At 42.6% G+C, this 18,736-nt stretch overlaps 1 protein-coding gene across 11 annotated transcripts in view; it reads left to right on the forward strand.

Annotated features, from left to right (window-relative positions):
* The window catches only part of CBFA2T2 (CBFA2/RUNX1 partner transcriptional co-repressor 2), a 156,580-nt gene that overhangs the window by 125,002 nt on the left and 12,842 nt on the right, over positions 1 to 18,736 (forward strand). For 9 of the 11 annotated variants that reach the window (XM_034947474.3, XM_055104793.2, XM_063600794.1 and 6 more), the window contains 6 exons: positions 1,113 to 1,202; positions 4,710 to 4,891; positions 6,352 to 6,605; positions 9,938 to 10,023; positions 11,310 to 11,505; positions 18,207 to 18,275. In XM_034947474.3, coding sequence (XP_034803365.1) covers positions 1,113 to 1,202; positions 4,710 to 4,891; positions 6,352 to 6,605; positions 9,938 to 10,023; positions 11,310 to 11,505; positions 18,207 to 18,275 — 877 coding nt within the window. The remainder of the gene's footprint in view (positions 1 to 1,112; positions 1,203 to 4,709; positions 4,892 to 6,351; positions 6,606 to 9,937; positions 10,024 to 11,309; positions 11,506 to 18,206; positions 18,276 to 18,736) is intronic. The other 2 variants (XM_063600792.1, XM_063600791.1) reach the window with 1 other exon arrangement.

The raw sequence follows: 18,736 nt of genomic DNA on the forward strand, positions 1-18,736 counted from the left end.
TTGAAGAAAATATTTTTATTTGTTCATTCCCCTTAGCAGAGTTGCTGAGTCTCATTCCTAATTTGAGGCCTAGACTTTTGGGGAAACACAGAGGACGTCCACCTTTTAGAGAACAGTGATAACTTACCAATGGGGGTTTGCTGGTTGGGAGTTATTCTGGTATGCATAATGCATACAGGCCACTTGAAGGTAGAAGGCAACTATTCTTTTTTCTTTTGCTTCTGGTGGTTGTTTGTTTGTTTGTTTGTTTGTTTGTTTGTTTTTTTGAAGATTTGGGGGAAGTTATGCCAGGAGGTAGGGGGCAGAACTTGGAAAAAGAAATGAACTTTTGAAAAAATGTGACACTGGGTTACTGAGTCCAAAATGTCTTAGAGTTGACATCCTAGGCCAAGTCATTATCTCTGTAACAGGAAACATTGTAAGCTTGATTGCCTGTTCCTGAAGTGACTTGCAATGAACCCCTCAATATCAGGGACCTGAATGCCTCTCTTCATGGGTAGTGAGAAAGGCAGTGCCCTATTCTGCAGCCTAGGCTGCTGGGCAAAGGGGAGAATTTGGTGGTGGTGAAGGGAATCAAGGAGGGTTTCTGTCGTAAGAAACCAGTGTGGTTTACCTTTGCCAGGCGTCTGAGTTCCTGATGATGTTCCTGCAGTTATCCTTTTCCTTATGATTTAAAAGCCTTTAGCAGCTGAGCACGGTGGCTCACCCCTGTAATCCCAACACTTTGGGAGGCTGAGGCAGGAAGATAGCTTGAGCTCAGGAGTTCAGGACCAGCCTAGACAACATAGCGAGACTGCATCTCTACTAAACATTTAAAAAACAAAATAAAAAGACCGGGCGCGGTGGCTCTCCCTTGTAATCCCACCACTTTAGGAGGCCGAGGCGGGTGGATCACAAAGTCAGGAGTTCACCGTCAGGAGATCACAGGAGGTGGAGGTTACAGTGAGCCGAGACCGCGCCACTGCACTCTGGCCTGGGCAACAGAGCAAGACTCCATCTCAAATAAATAAATAAATAAATAAATAACATTAAAAAAAAAAAAAGAAGAGTTTGGCACTATAAGTTTTGGAAGTCCAGTTTTGGAAGTTGAACAAGGTTATTTATCTTTTCAGAACTCAACAGTGACAATTGAGGAATTCCACTGTAAGCTCCAAGAAGCCACAAACTTTCCCCTTCGTCCTTTTGTGATTCCATTTCTCAAGGTAATTTGATAATTACTGAATATAATTTATCTTGAATATTTCCTCAAATTCTGCTAATCCCTGTTACGTGATTTAAATCAGAGCCGCTTGCCACGTTTTTAGATCTTTATTTTGGGCTGGTAGAGAGGTCTGAGTGCAGTTAACAGATAAACGTCAGGTTTAATGAGATGAGAATTGCAAAAGCCTTAAGTTGTGGTCTGTGTGCAGACACTGCTGCTAACACATAGAAGTAGCTAGCATAGGAGAGAATAGGAGGTGCTTGGGCTGGAAGTGTGAAAGTGGAAGGGAGGCTGAGCTCCTCGCAGAAGAAATAACTGGTCACTAATCCTTTGGGTATAGTCAGAGTGTGAAGAGTGTTGTCTGAGAGGCTGTCAGACAAAAGGCAAGGTCTTTGCAGTTTAGACTTACTCTAAGGTCAGGAGAGGATGTAGGAAGACAGTGTTTGTGTCTCCCCGAACCCCAGATAGTCTAGTTTCTAAAGATGTCTTCTGCAATAATGTTCTCTGGAGCATAACTTTTGGAGAGATTGTTCTGCATTATCATGCTTACATGATAAATGAAATGAGGCCATATTATATATGTTATATTTACATGGAATAAAATCTTCTAAACAGCTTTTGGCCAGTCACGGTGGTTCACACCTATAATCCCAGCACTTTGGGAGGCCAAGGCAGGTGGATTGCATGAGCTCAGGAGTTCAAGACCAGACTGGCCAACATGGCAAAACCCCCGTCTCTGCCAAAAAAAATAGAAAAAAAAAATAGCCAGGCGCTTGTAGTCCCAGCTAGTTGGGAGGCTGAGGCAGGAGAATCACTTGAACCTGGGAGGCAGAGGATGCGGTGAGCTGACATTGTGCCACTGCACCCCAGCCTGGGTGACAGAGTGAGACATTCTCAAAAATAAAATAAAATAAAATAAAGAATAAAAAAAGAAATATTTAAGAGTAAGCCACAAGGCCGGGTGTGGTGGCTCACGCCTATAATCCACGCACGTTGGGAGGCCGAGGCAGGCAGATTACTTGAGGTCAGGAGTTAGAGACCAGCCTGACTAACGTGGTGAAACCCTGTCTTTACTAAAAATGGAAAAAATTAGCACATGCCTGTAGTCCCAGCTACTAACGAGGCTGAGGCAGGAGAATTGCTTGAACCTGGGAGGTGCAGGTTGCAGTGAGCCAAGATTGTGCCACTGCACTCCAGCCTGGGTGACAGAACAAGACTCTGTCTCAAAAAAGAAAAGTAAGCTGCAGACATTATACATCTAAATACTTAAATACAGGTATCAAATCAGGAAAGTAACATTCATACAACACTGTTACCTATAGACCTTATTCATATTTCACCACATGTCCCACTAATGTCTTTTACAACAAAGAAAAACTTGGGAGGGAGCATAGTTCTGGATCTGACTCAGGATCACCCGTTGCATTTTGTTGTCACGTCTCTTTAGTCCACTTTAATCTGGCGCAGTTACTTAGCTCTTTGTGATCTTGACGTTTTTACAGAATACAAGATAGTTATTCTATCTGCACACCTGGATTTGGTTTTCTCTGGTGTTGATTTGATTAGAATCATTTAACAGAAAAACTGTATTCAATTGTTACTGTATTTTGAATTTTGTCAATATTTATGGAAATTTGTTTTCTCTCTTTTATGAGTATCTCTATAATACCTTTAATTTTACCTCCTTTTTTTTTTTTTTTTTTTCTGGGAGACAAAATCTCGCCCTGTTGCCCAGGCTGGAGTGCAGTGGCGCGATCTCGGCTCTACAACCTCTGCCTCCCGAGTTCAAGCGATTCTTCTGCCTCGGCCTCCAGTGTAGCTGGGACTACAGGCACGCGCCACCACACCCGGCTAATTTTTGTATTTATAGTAGAGACTATTAATAGTAGCGACCATATTGGCCAGGCTGGTCTCAAACTCCTGACCTTGTGATCCACCCTCCTTGGCCTCCCAAAGTGCTGGGATTACACGTGTGAGCCACCGCGCCCAGCGTCTAATTTTGCCTCTTAACAAAGCCTAAAATATTTACTGTCTGGTCAAATAAATATGCCCCTTTTACTTTCTTTTACCTTATTTTCATTTCCTAAGAAAATGTAACAGCATCATACAGATGGGTTATCTTACTAAAGTTCTAATACCAGTTTTTTAAAACCTTCTATTGGAGCACAGCAGATACACAGGAAAATGCATCAGTCTAAGGTGCACAGCCTGTATCATGGCTCGGTTCTAATGGCATTGAAGCCTTGGCTGCTCTGAGCAGCCTGTGGTGCCTTTTTGAGCCCTGAAACAGCTGTGCTGGTTCTATCTTGGTCTCCTTTATGTATGTCAGAGCTGGTAGACAATTATTTCCCCGAGACTCTAGAATCAAGAAAGATTTGTGAAATTTGTGTTAATAGGAAATAATTAGCATGTTTTTTATTCATCATGGGACACATGTCAGCAGTGTAAAGATCTGACATGGTGTTTTTTTCAATTAAGTTTTTACAGTTGCAACAAGATTGAGGTTATAGAACAGACTTTAAAAGAGTTTTATATAGTCAAATTCCCTATTCTTAACTCTGTTATTTTGGAAAACAGCATGAGGTAGGTTGTTATGGCAGCTTTTTGGCTAGCATTTGGGGTTTTGTCAATTTATTTCTGCTTTAAAACAGTCACTAATTATGGTGCCTGCTAAATTAACCCTCAGTGAAGGGATGGCTACTTGCATGTATTAAAACTCTCCTTTCACTTGCTCATCTGTCCCTTGGGATTAAGCCTTTGCTTATGAGCCCAGCCTGCATTGCTTTTAAATTTGGTGAGAAAAATATAATTTCTACTTTATGTGTTTTTTTTTATAAAAATGGGAAAAGTAAATTCTGTATATGAAAGAGATCAAGTTCTGAGCTTTTAAAGATGTATAGGGTTTTAAAATGTGATTTGTTCCTATTGCAGGTTTTCTAAGTATGAGAGACAGAAAAATACCTACTTAATGAATTATCTTTTTACATTTTACATCACTCCCAGTGCTCCTTTTCAAACTCCCATGTTTCAGAATAATCACAGTTTCCAGAATTCTGTTGCAGCTTTTATACAGAGCTGGAAGGAAGGTTGAGTAGTGCTATCAGAGATGAGTTGGGGTCCAGAAGAGAGAAACCAGGGCTTGGAATGACTCCCACATAGGCAGTAGTAATTCTCTCACTGACTAAAGTCTTCAGAAGCATATGTTTTAAAATTATTATGTTCAACAACCCTTTATTGAGCTTTGACTGTATACTAGGCTGCAAAGGTAAATAAGGTACAGTCTCTTCCTTAAGCATATTTACATCTGGTTGGGGCAAGAGACAATTGAACCAGTAATTCAAGTGCAGTATAAAAGATATCATTGACTCACAGAAGAAGCATTTGAAAATCAGACTGCCAAGGAGAGAAAGGCTTTTATCTTGTATCATCTGCTTTGTGAAAGCCCTTTGAGGTGCTGAGCCCTCTTGTGTAGGGCCTAACACTGGAAAAACTGCCTCTTCCTTTCAAGGCCAACCTGCCCCTGCTGCAGCGGGAACTGCTGCACTGCGCTCGGGCGGCCAAGCAGACCCCATCCCAGTACCTGGCTCAGCACGAACACCTTCTGCTCAACACAAGCATTGCATCGCCTGCTGACTCGTCAGAGTTGCTCATGGAGGTGCACGGAAATGGGAAGAGGCCCAGTCCAGAGAGGTGAGCAGATGAGCTTTGCTGTCCTTGCCTTCCTGGAACCACACTGGTCCTCCCCTTTGCTTATAAAAGAAAGAGAATTTGATTGCTGTGGTTGTAATGTCTCAAACTTTTTTTGAGACAAGGCCTGGCTCTGTCGCCCAGACTGGAGCGCAGTGGCGCAATCTTTGCTCCCTGCAGCCTCCATCTCCTGGGCTCAAGCGATCCTCTCACCTCAGCCTCCTGAGTATCTGGGATTACAGGCACATGCCACCATGACCAGCTAATGTTTGTTTGTTTGTTTGTTTGTTTGTTTGTTTTTGGAGAGATGAGGTTTTACCATGTTGCCCAGGCTGGTCTCAAACTTGTGAGCTCAAGAGATCTGCCCGCCTCAACCTCCCAAAGTGCTGGGATTATATAGATGTGAGCCACCATGCCCAGCCCAATGTCTCAGACTTTCTGTGGTTATTTTTGCTTTATTCCAATACCTAGCTGCATAATACATCTAAAATCTATGGGAGTAGCTTCCAGACATGAGTATTTTTCGGGAACTCTTCAGATGCCTGCACACCCGGTAAGAAACTCTACTCTAGAGAATTTATGGGTTGACTGTTCCAGAAGCCTCAGGAGTATAGTTCTGCCTTTTCCTTGATGCTGTTTGTAGAAAGAATTGGAAAAAAAAAAAAAAAGAAAAGAAAAGAAAAAAGAAAAAAAAGAAATACAATCTGCCAAATGCCTTTTATGTCAAACCCATTTTTTTCTGATCTGAGAAGTTTTGAAAAAGTATAGCAATTAATTATTAATATTTGCCAATGACTCACCTTTACTGAGATTAAAATTAATATGAATTTATTTTAGAAAACTCCCTATGAGTGGCTATCAAAATATTCTATGGGTTATCAAAGAAGGCAATATCAACAATAGTGGATAGGCTTAATGACATTTTTTTAAAAGTAAAAAAAAAAAAAAAAAAATTTATTACAGTTGAATCTGAGTGACTGAAAACCCTGCCACTACACAATTGGACCCACTGTTAATCTGACTGGCTTTAAAAAAAAAAAAAAAAAAAAAGACACAGTTGGATTTGTTATATGAGCCTTTTTCCTCCCATGTAGTTTCTTTCCAGTAACTCATCTCCACAGTAACAAATTTGACCTTAATACTTTCCTAAGTATGGTTGAACCCGTAACTCAGAAAAACGGTGTCATCTCCTTAGTCTCTCCTTTGCTTTATAAGGGTTAATGTTTCTGTCTGGTTATGGGTGGATTTGACCTCTTTTTTCATGCTGGTATAAGTCAGCAATTTACATGAGGTGCCTGGCCCTTGAAGACAATTCAGCTCATGCCTCATGTCACACCTTTCCTTAGAGGCTTCCTGTTTATGCCAGCATGTAGCAAAATACCTAATACATAGTAGGTTCTCAGGAAATGTCTGCATGAACACTTGTTGACAGGATCAAATATGCACTTCTGCTTCTTCTACAGGAGAGAAGAGAATAGTTTTGATAGAGACACAATTGCTCCTGAGCCTCCTGCCAAGAGAGTATGTACCATCAGCCCTGCTCCTCGGCACAGTCCTGCTCTCACTGTGCCCCTCATGAATCCTGGGGGCCAATTCCATCCTACCCCTCCACCTCTTCAGCATTACACCTTAGAGGATATCGCAACTTCTCACCTGTATCGGGAACCCAACAAGATGCTAGAGCATCGAGAAGTTCGTGATAGACACCACAGTCTTGGTAAGCAACCGAAGCAGCATGGTAAATTCAGACTGGATTCTTGGATTTCTTTCCAACTCAATGATAAAGTCAAATAATATCATGATTGCTTTTTCCCACTGATTGGATAAAACAATATTATACATAGACTATTAGAATCATAGTTGATCTTATTTGATATCAATCTCATTTGATACCTTGTTGCTATGATATGATAGAAGTACAGCTAGGTGTGGTGACTGGTGTCTGTAATCCCAGCTCTTAGAGAGGCTGAGGTGGAAGGATCACTTGAAGCCAGTCTGGGCAACATAGTGAGATCCCATCTCTACAAAAAATTTTAAAAACTAGCCAGGCTTGGTGGCATGCGCCTGTGGTCCCAGCTACTAGGGAGGCTGAGGAGGGAGGATCACTTGAGTCCAGGAAGTCAAAACTACATTGAGCCATGATCTTGCCACTGCATTCAGCCTGGGTGACAGAGTGAGACCTGTCTAAAAAAGAATAAAGGGGTATCGCCTATTCTCAAATGGTTCAGAAGAAGAGAATGAAAAAGCAAAGGAGGTAAAATGTTAACATTTGAGAACTCTGTTTGAAGATATGTGAGAATTCTTTGTGCTCCTTTTGCAGCTCTTCTATAAATCTGAGTTTATTCCAAAATAAAAGTTTTTAAAATTAGGCCAAGCTCAGTGGCTCATGCCTATAATCCCAGCACTTTGGAAGGCCAAGGCAGGAGGATCACTTGAGGCCAGAAGTTTGATACCAGCATGGGCAACATAGGGAGACCTCATCTCTACAACAACAACAACAAAAATTAAAAATGAGGCAGGAGGGGCTGGGCGTGGTGGCTCACGCCTGTAATCCCAGCACTTTGGGAGGCTGAGGTGGGTGGATCACGAGGTCAGGAGATCGAGACCAATCTGGCTAATACAGTGAAACCCTGTCTCTACTAAAAATACAAAAACTTAGCTGGGCGTGGTGGTGGGCGCCTGTAGTCCCAGCTACTCAGGAGGCTGAGGCAGGAGAATGGCGTGAACCCAGAAGGCGGAGCTTGCAGTGAGCCGAGATCACGCCCCAGCACTCCAGCCTGGGCAACAGAGCAAGACTCCGTCTCCAAAAAAAACAAAAACAAACAAAAAACAAACAAAAAAAATGAGGCAGGAGGACTGCTTGAGCCCAAGAGGTCAAGACTGCAATGAGCCATGATGGTGCCACTGCACTCCCCTCCTGGGCAACATAGTGAGACCCTGCCTCAACACAATAAAAAACGTTTTTAAAATTAAGCAGGAAAGATGCAAGATTTCACCTTGGAGGAGAAAGTGCATGGACATTTAGGTCAGGAGGTGAGGCATATCGAAATCTTGGCTCTGCATCCTAACTAGCTGTGTGATCTCAGGCAAGTTGCTTGGGCTCTCTGAGCCTCAGAAGAGTAATTTCTAAATGATTGTAACGCCACCCCCTGTGCTAGGTTGTTGTTCCATTTGGAATGCCTGGTATATAGGTGCTCAGAAACCTTTAAATTTAGGAAGAAACAGAAAAGAAACCTTAACAAACCTCTTCTAGTTTTGGACAGAGCGGTTTGTCATGTACTCTTACACGTTTTCAGCATAAGGTTTTTTGGAGTACAACTGCTGAGCAGAGAACCAAAGGGCTATCAGCTTCCAAGGTTTCCCTAAATTTCCATGTATACCTTGTTGAGTAAAAAATTGCAATACATTTGCCCTCACTTCCTCTTACTTAGGCTCACTAGCATCTTTCAGACGCTTGGCCACAGTGGGGCCCCTGGCATCACGTAGTGGGATAGTAGCTGAATAGGGAAGGCTGTAGCAGCCATGATGTTCTCAGAGCCAACATTTACTGAGTCGTAACTACCACTTAGATTGTGTTGTAAGTACATTGTCTTATTTTATCCTCACAGGAGTCCCAGACAATTGTTATCCCCTTTTTACAGATGAAGGAGCTATGGCCAAAATCACATAGCTAATAATTGGCAGAGACAAAATTCAGACCCCAATTGTCTTATGCCCAAGGTTTAGATGTACTGGCAGTATGTTATGATACCTATCCTAGTGTTCAACCCCTGTTACTCCTATGCCTCTCTTTTATCTATTAAAAACTGCTTGCGGGGGGTCTGCCGTGGTGGTTCATGCCTGTAATCCCAGCACTTTGGGAGGCCTAGGTGGGCAAATCGTGAGGTCAGGAGATCAAGACCATTCTGGCTAACATGGTAAAACCCCGTCTCTACTAAAAATACAAAAAATTAGCTGGGTGTGGTTACAGGCACCTGTAGTCCCAGCTACTTGGGAGGCTGAGGCAGGAGTAGGGCGTGAACCTGGGAGGTGGGGGTTTCAGTGAGCCGAGATCACACCGCTGCACTCCATCCTGGCAACAGAGTGAGACTCCGTCAAGGGAGAAAAAAAAAACTGGCTTGCTTTGATTGGAAATAGCACAGTGGGGGAAAAAACTGGCTTGCTAATGGTTTCTTCTGGACCTTTTTTGCCAGTTTGACTTGAGAAAGAAGTATGCTAAAAACTAGGTATGGGGTCTCACTATATTGCCCAAGCTGGATCCCTGGGCTCAAGTGATCTACCTGTGTCAGCCTCCTGAGTGGCTGGGACTATAGGCCCGCCCCACCACACCTGGCTTTTATTACTACATTTTTTGACAGATTTTACAAATCATGAGGAACTCAATATATACTGAAATAAACAGATTATCACACTAATACATAGTCACTGTGAATATTATGACTATAAATTCAGACTGGTAACAGGGGTGTTGTGTTAATGACTCAAAGACTAAGCACTGTTACTGTATGTGACTTAGGTTTAAAATAGTAGACAATTCTTATTGGTATACCCTTAATTCACACAGTTGTTCCATTCCTGGAAGTTTCAGTATATATCAAAACTATCCCCCCACCAAAAAAAATTTTTTTAAGTTACTGATAATATTAAGCTGTTTCCAAGTGGTTATACCAGTACACACGCTAGTTTTGGTGGTTAATTATTCGCATTGTACCACATCCTTGCCAACACTTAGTATTATCTGACATTTTAGTTTTTTCCAGTATGTTAGATGTGAAATGCTATGTATGACATACCTGTTTATTTCTTTTACCTCTTTTTCTTTAGGGCTATTTCGTGTTTTACAATTGATTTGTTGGAGTTTTTTATATAATGTGAATCGTGATCCTTTGTTGGTTATATTGTCATTTTGTGGGTCCCCCACCCCATTGTGAATCATTGCCTTAGTAGTGTGATCAAAGTTATTATGAATATGTGTGTATTTACTTGGTAGAATTTGCTTCTATTGTGTTTTTCCTGCTATCTTTGAATTTAATCTGTAATTTCTAATAGGTCTAAATGGAGGCTATCAAGATGAGTTGGTAGATCATCGTTTGACAGAAAGGGAATGGGCTGATGAATGGAAACATCTTGACCATGTAAGAATCTTGTAGTGTGTAATGTCCCTAACTCTTTATTACTTTTTTTTGAAACAGGAGTCTCGCTCTGTCACCCAGGATGGAGTGCAGTGGTATGATCTCAGTTCACTGCAACTTCTGCTTCCCAGGTTCAAGCAATTCTCCTGCCTCAGTCTTCAGAGTAGCTGGGATTACAGGTGTACGCCACCGTGCCTGGCTAATTTTTGTATTTTTAGTAGAGACAGGGTTTTGCCATGTTGGCCAGGCTGGTCTCAAACCCCTGACCTCAAGTGATCTCCCCACCTCAGCCTCTCAGAGTGCTGTGATTACAGGTGTGAGCCACCGCACTCAGCCTACTTAATGCTACCAATAATTAATGAAACATGTATGCTTGAAGTGAACATAACCACAGCCATGACATCCTTTGCTTTTAATAAAAGCTGGTTTAGCTACTACTCCCTCAGCTGAGGAATTACAGAGTCACTCCCTAATCTTTGTGATGGGATGATCACTTCAGGTCAGAAACCAAATAAAGTCATGTAGTATAATGGTTAACAACAAAGGTTTGTAGCCAGGCGCAGTGGCACATGCCTGTAGTCCCAGCTACTCGGGAAGCTAAGGCAGGAGGATCTCTTAAGCCCAGGAGCCAAGACTTCAAGTCTAGTCTGGGCAACATAGCAAGACAGAATTCATTTGTATTTGTTAAATTTTTATCAAAAGAAACTTTCTTTTTATTTTTTTCAATTCTGCTCCTTCTGTAGTAAAGAGATTGCTTTTTAGCCCACATACTCATGTTTCGTAGTTTTAGAACACAGGTCAGTAACAAACTTCTAGGTAATTCAACCCCCCAAAATTGTTTATATTCCAAAATTATTTTGCACTCTGAAAGATAGCAACCTTCCTCATCTCATCAAAATTCATAATTTCTGTTAGAAATGTGTGTGTGCCTTATTTTATGGTTCAGCCACAGCAAATTTACAGAGTGCTGCAGACCCTAGGGATACAACAAATGCTGCCGCAACATGAAATAGTAGACTGTTGGACAGAAGGCCATGCATCTGAGGTTTTGTCCAAACACTGGAAGCCCTGGTAGTTATTGTCCTCTTTAGGTATGTCAGCCTCAACACCAGTGTCCTTCCTAGCTGATGGAGAAACAGACAGCAATAAAGGGTTTTAAATGTAAACTTGATATTCCTAAATCTGTACTTTAAGGAACCTGAATTCCTCATATTGCGTTGGCCTGATTTACAGTGTTGGTTGTTTGAATGTTCTTATCTCATCTCTGCCTGGCCCCCTCTGTGACTCAGGCGCTGAATTGCATTATGGAAATGGTAGAGAAAACAAGGCGCTCTATGGCCGTTCTGCGGCGCTGTCAGGAATCAGATCGTGAAGAACTCAACTACTGGAAAAGACGGTACAATGAAAACACAGAGCTGAGGAAAACGGGGACCGAGTTGGTCTCCAGGCAGCACAGCCCTGGGAGTGCAGATTCTCTCAGCAATGGTAAGGGGAGAGTCTACGGGAAACCCAAAATAAATGTCAGCCTTTAGAGCCCACCAATATGTCACAGAAGGCGTTTTCTACTTGACTTTAAAGAAAGGTGGTACTCAATTGTGGATTTAGGGAAACTCAGGTGATTATGAAAAGTAAATGAGAAAATATATGAAGCCCCTGGCATGTTTTGGTGGGTGGCGCGGGAAGGGGTTTTTTTTGTTTTGGATAGACAGGATCTCGCTGTGTTGCCCAGGCTGGCCTTGGACTCCTGGCCTCAAGCAGTCCTCCTGCCTCACCCTCCCAAAGCACCAGGATTACAGGCCTGAGCCACTGTGCCCAGCCTCGTACCTGGCGTGTTCAAAAAATGTTAATTCTTCGTGGAGAATGAGAATATTTGTGATTTTGTTCTGTCTTTAACTCTTTACATATATGTGTGCTAGATGTTGGTCAGAGTGTTTGGTTGTCAAATTCAGCCTGGCTGGATGTATGTACTAGGCACTCTTGTGTCATCACTTTCATTTCTCACAGTAGCCCTGAAAGTGTTTACCTTACCTTCCCTCCTCCTGTCCCCAGCCCACCATTCAGGAAAATACCACTCAATCCACCATGGCCTGGTGGCCTCCTACAAAAGGTTTTACCATACCACGCTGGGTTGTTTCCCTTTGCCTTTCAGAGTCTGAAGCAGCAGCAATCCAGAGTACATCCAGCAAACCTCAGTTATTCCCCTCAAAATGTTCCAGCATATTCACCCAGTAACTGAGAAGGTGCCCTATCCAAAGGCATAGCTGAGTGACAGGCCATCTGTGATAAGACTCTTCCCACGCACTCTGAGTTCCCAAATGTTCACCACGGAGAACAAGTCTCTTACGACAGACCTAGTATGTTCCATTGAAGGCAGCTATTAGTCTCTAAAAGACTGTAAGGAAAACTTGAGGCAAAGCCAGAATTAATACAGTATGTACAGACAGTGGGAGTTAAAGGCTCACCTTTCCCCACCCCACCCATAGCAGCAGCTCTGGAGCCAACCATGGAATTACAACCATTAGGTGGAATATCTAGCACAACAAGGCGTCAACACATATGTAGAGTTATAGTATGATTCCTTTCGTAAAAACTCCAAAAACAGGCCAGGCGTGGTGGCTCATGCCTGTGATCCCAGCACTTTCGGAGGCTGAGGTGGGCAGATCACAGGGTCAGGAGATCGAGACCATCCTGGCTAACACGGTGAAACCCCGTCTCTACTAAAAATACAAAAAATTAGCCAGGCGTGGTGGCGGATGCCTGTACTCCCAGCTACTGGGGAGGTTGAGGCAGGAGAATGGCGTGAACCCCGGAGGCGGAGCTTGCAGTGAGCCGAGATCGCGCCACTGCACTCTAGCCTGGGGGACAGAGCAAGACTCCATCTCAAAAAAACAAACAAAAAACTCCAAAAACAGACAAAGCTAATCTTCTGGTCTCCCTCACTTTCTGAACATTTGCAGATCCCTGTGCGACTTTCGGACAGGGAGAAAGACTTTTGGAGACGTAGCTAAAGTTTACACCCAAGCCATACCTCATTCATCAGTGAGTCCACATGTGTGCAGGTGAGAAGCATAGAGTACAGAGGGAGCTGCAGTCGTGAGCCAGTGGTTGCTGAGCCAAGATACAGCTCTTGCTGGAGTCATTCAGGTCTTGCTGGAGTCATTTAAACATGGCTATGCATGGCCACTACTCACCTTTCTCACCTTTTGCATCAAGGATTAGCTCTGGGGAGCATGTTTTCTGATTTGCCTGAGACGGTCCAGTTTATACCTGTGTCCTGTTATAGTTATTACTAGCATTTCCCTCATTCTCAACAATGAAGGCAATCTGGATGATAAGTTATATTGTCATTCTAGGTTTGGTTTCTGAGAGCACTATCAACCTGATTTAGATAGTATATTTTAGTGTCATTTATATGTTTATCTCATGTTTATTACTTGTCCATTTTAGTATAGTATGACAGTATAATTCATATCCTAAATAACTGTACTATGCAAAATGTGAACCAAATGACTCCAAAAAGTGCCACTGGTCTGATTACATGAGGAGCTTGGGCACGGTTGGCTTCATCAAGAAAGTCTTACTGTGAAATTAGTTCTTTTTGTTTGTTTGTTTGTTCGTTTTTGTTTGTTTGTTTTGAAATGGAGTCTTGCTCTGTTGTCCAGGCTGGAATGCAGTGCACATTCTTGGCTCATTGCAACCTCCTGGGTTCAAGCCATTCTCTTGCCTCATCCTCCTGAGTAGCTGGGATTACAGGCACCTGCCACCATGCCTGGCTACGTTTTGTATTTTTAGTAGAGATGGGGTTTCACCATGTTGGCCAGGCTGGTCTCGAACTCCTGACCTTGTATGATCCACCCACCTTGGCCTCCCAAAGTGCTGGGATTACAGACATAAGCCACCATGCCCAGCCTGAAATGAGTTCTTAGACACATAGTTGTTTTACATTCTGGCATATGTTATACCAATAATCATAGTTTGAGTAGCATTGTCCTATATTGGGCAGTATTCTTAGACATTTCAAAGAATTTCACCAATGACTTTTTTTTTTTTTTAACAGAGTCTAGCTCTGTTGCCCAGGCTGGAGTGCAGTGGCATGATCTCAGCTCACTGCAACCTCTGCGTCCTGGATTCAAGGGATTCTCCTGCCTCAGCTTCCTGAGTAGCTGGGATTACAAGCGCCTGCCACCACACCCAGCTGAGTTTTTTTTTTTTCAGTAGAGACGGCTGGTCTTCAATTCCTAACCTTGTGATCCACCCGCCTCGTCCTCCCGAAGTGCTGGGATTACAAGCATGAGCCACCGTGCCCGGCCTCACCAGTGACTTTTAAATAAGTAATTAGTGTTTTTGTTTGAGACGGAGTCTTGTCTGTCACCCAGGCTGGAATGCAGTGGCATGATCTTGCCTCACTGCTCCCCAGGTTCGAGCAATTCTCCTGCCTTAGCCTCCCGAGTAGCTGAGATTACAGGTGTGCCCTACCACAGCCAGCTAATTTTTGTATTTTTAGTAGAGATGAGGTTTCACCATGTTTGCCAGGCTGGTCTCAAACTCCCAGCCTCAAGTAATCTGCCCACCTTGGCCTCCCAAAGTGCTGGGATTACAGACATAAGCTACCATGCCTGGCCAAGTAATTAGTGTTTTTAAAGTCTTGGGTTAGCTGGGTGCAGTGTCTCACGCCTGTAATCCCCGCACTTTGGGAGGCTGAACGAGGTGGATCACGTGAAGCCAGGAGTTCGAGACCAGCCTGGCCAACATGTCAAAACACTGTCTCTACTAAAAACAAAAAAGTTAGCCAGGCATGGTAGCACATGCCTGTACTCCCACCTACTTGGGAGGCTGAGGCACGAGAATCACTCAAACCTGGGAGGCGGAGGTTGCGGTAAGCCGAGATCACACACTGCACTCCAGCCTGGGCAACACAGTGAGACCCTGTCGCAAAAAAAAAAAAAAAAAAAAAAATTAAATAAATAAAAGTCTTGGGTTATGCAGAAATCCATGGTGTGGATAGTTATTGAAGTAAAGTGGTTTGGTGATTTGGAGAGAAATTGACTAGAGGCTTTAGATGGCATTATTACTTTTCCCATTTAAATTAATGCAATGTAGGTTTCCCTACCTGAAAATTTATGATTCACAATGTTTTCACAAATAGATTTTGTTCAGACAGCAAGCAGTGTATTTAGGTGTTATTAAAGGATGCATAAATAAGTGCAAAAACCATAAGGAAAAGAAGAAAATGCTTATCACAGAGATCAGGAGACTGGTTTCCTCTGGCTGTGTGGGTGGAGGGTGCAGAGTTAGTGAGTTCTAACTACGTCTATTCTTGGGACAGGATTGTCAGTCTGGCTAGCATTATTTAAATACTACTATGGCTTACCATGACTTACCTCTTAGGGATTTGGGGTTGCTGGTACTGTTCTGTTTCCTGAACTCAGGCTTATGATGTTAAATTGTATATTAATATTTTTATTATATTGTATGTTAATATTTTATGAACTGGTCAGCCATGTAATTTTGCAAGTAAAATTTTTTGTTTGTTTGTTTGTTTGTTTTTGTTTGAAACGGTGTCTCGCTCTGTCACCTAGGCTGGAGTACAGTGGTGCAGTCTCGGCTCACTGCAACCTCCGCCTTTTGGCTTCAAGTGATTCTCCTGCCTCAGCCTCCCAAGTAGCTGGAATTACAGGTGCTTGCCACCATGCACAGCTAATTTTTGTATTTTTAGTAAAGACGGGGTTTCACCATGTTAGTCAGGTCGGTCTCGAACTCCTGACCTCGTGATCCGCCCGCCTTGGCCTCCCAAAGTGCTGAGATTACACACATGAGCCACTGCATCTGGCCAAATTTTTAAACAAAGAAAAAAAATACTTAATCAGCTATCAGTTTTTCCTCAGAATGACAGTCAAGCTCACATTCCGGGCCCTTCTGGATGTTATGATTCTGAGACCCAAAAATCTGAATATAGTCCACCTGTGGTGGCTGACGCCAGTAATCCCAGCACTTTGAGAGGCAGAGGCTGGCAAATCGCTTAAACTCAGGAGTTCAAGACCAGCCTGGGCAACATGGTGAAACCCTGTCTCTACAAAAAATATGAAAATTAGCTGATTGTGGTGGTATGTGCCTATAGTCCGGCTACTTGGGAAGCTGAGGTAGGAGGATGGCTTGAGCCCAGGAGGCAGAACTTGCAGTGAGCTGAGTTCGTGCCAATGCACTCCACCTGGGCAATAGAGCAAGACCCTATCTCCAAAAAAAAAAAAAGAATCTGAATATATATGTTTAATGAGTTCAATAAGCAGGCAAGTTTGGGAAAACTGCCTCTAGTTAAGTCCATAGCAGATGGACCTCATTCAGTGTCACAGGGCTTCCAGGCAACTTTTTAGTGACGTGTGCACAATTAAGGGCGACCACTCTCTAGAGGTAAGCCTCTAATATTGGAGACTGAAATAAACAGAAATGGGAATTAATAGTAGCTCTTCAGGGAAAAGAAAACTACCAATAATGTAGCATTGTTAATATCTCTGGTGAGAAAAAGAGAAGAACATTAGAAATCTACCCAACTTATATATCCAAATCATGAATTTCAAAAAGAATGAGCAGAACAAGTAGAGAGGATAGAATAGTTATTGAAATAATTCCAAAAAATTACCAAGACCTGCAAGACAGTTCCAGGTTGAATCAGTCTACCAAGTAGACAACACAGGAAAATAAATAGACTTAGTCATTTAGTATCATTGAAAGTTAGAAGACAATTCTGAAGGAAAATTATTTTAATTTAGAATTCTATACTTAACCAAAACAATTAAGTGTTAGATTAGTAACCTACAATTTTTCAAAAAATGCACCTCCTGCCTACCCTTTCTCCACAGTATCTACTGTAGGATATGCCTCAATATGTGAAAGTAAACCAGAAAATGGGAGACACTGAATTCCTGAAAGAGGATCCAACACAAGAAAGGAAGGAAAGGAATCCCTAGGCTGGTGAAGGAGAGCCCCAAGCATTAGTGGCAAAGCAGGCCTAGAAAGCGCCCATCCACGCTGGAACAGCCCAGAACCTTGCTAGAGATTTCCTTAAGTAAATGAAATTTATAAAAGATTTACACAACAGGAGGAGAATTTGAGATTGAATTGGAAGTAATTACATAGCAGCCTGGCACAATGGCTTACAACTGTAATCCTAGCTCTTTGGGAGACTGAGACAGGAAAATTGCTTGAGGCCAGGAATCCAAGACCTGTCTGGAAACCCTGAGATAGTGAAACCCTGTCTGTGCAAAAAATTTAGAAGGGAAATTAGGCGGTCGTGGTGATACATGCCTAAAGTCCTAGCTACTTGAGAGGCTGAGGCAGGATGACCTGAGCCCAGGAGTTCGAGGGTGCAGTGAGCCAGTGATCAGCTGTGTATCACTGCACTCTAGCCTGGGTGACAGAACAAGACCCTGTCACACACAAAAAAGTATTTTGTAAAAATACTGCCTTTCCTCCCCCTACATTTTTCCATAGGCTCAATGGTTAAAAATTAATGTATTCTTGTAGAATTTTCTATGTACATATTTAAAGATAATGTTTCCTAATGTTTTATTTTGAAATTTCCGAAACACGTAGAAATTTTGAAAGAGACCACCCTGGCCAACATGGTGAAACCCCATCTCTACTAAAAATACAAAAAGAATAGCCAGGCAGGGTGGCGCACACCTATACTCCCAGCTACCTCTCGGGAGGCTGAGGTAGGAGAATCACTTGAACCCGGGAGGCAGAGGTTGCAGTGAGCCAAGATCGCACCACTGCACTCCAGCCTGGGTGACAGAGTGAGACTCCGTCTCAAAAAAAAAAAAAAAAAAATCTGTGTGCATTTATGTTTATACGTTTATATTTTAGGGGGTACTGTACCTTAAAAACCGATGTTTATAGGGGAAAAAATTAGGACATAATAGGTAAGTAAAAAGAAGAAAGTGAAGATCACTTTTAATCTCACTACTTTGAAATACTGTTAATTTGTTCATTTGATGGGGGGGTGTGTTTTAAAACTAAATATTTACTGTACTATTTTATAATCTGGTTTTTAGCCCTTATATGAGAATTTTTTTATACTAAATGAAATATATGTTTGAGTCTAAGTGGTGAATGAGAAATCTGATCAAAAATAAAACTGCTGATCATAGACAGCTTCTGACCCTATGCTTTTTATGTCTCTTCTGCAGATTCTCAGAGAGAGTTCAACAGCAGGCCAGGTACAGGATACGTACCTGTGGAGTTTTGGAAAAAAACAGGTATGTGTCTGACTGCTTGTAGGTCATACATACTCACTAATTTGTGGGAGCAGAGAACAGATAACTGGGCGAATGGTTGGTAACTGGGTCCTTTGGTTGTATAATAACTTGCTCCTCATAGAGCTCTAGGCTCCTGCCTCTCCTGCTCTGGCTTGTCCTGCATGTCTCCTGATACCTGTCTTGTTAATTTGCAGGTCAGGAGTTTGGAATAGCTCCCCTCCAGTCCCTTTCACACTCTTCCACTGGGTCACGCTGAGGCAATAAGTACCTGTTGACATGTCCTGTTTCTGGGCTTGCAACAGAGTTCATTTTGCCTGATCTCTTCACTGGTGGCTACAGTATACTGTGTTCACACTGCTGCCACATTTGTGCCCAAATTCTGCTCTGGGCACAGCTCTGTAATCCCCCTGTGCTTTCTTTCACCTTCTCTGTGCCTACCATAGTGAAGACTGTTCTTGGTA

Source organism: Pan paniscus, chromosome 21, assembly GCF_029289425.2.
Source record: "Pan paniscus chromosome 21, NHGRI_mPanPan1-v2.0_pri, whole genome shotgun sequence".
Classification (NCBI taxonomy): Eukaryota; Metazoa; Chordata; class Mammalia; order Primates; family Hominidae; genus Pan; species Pan paniscus.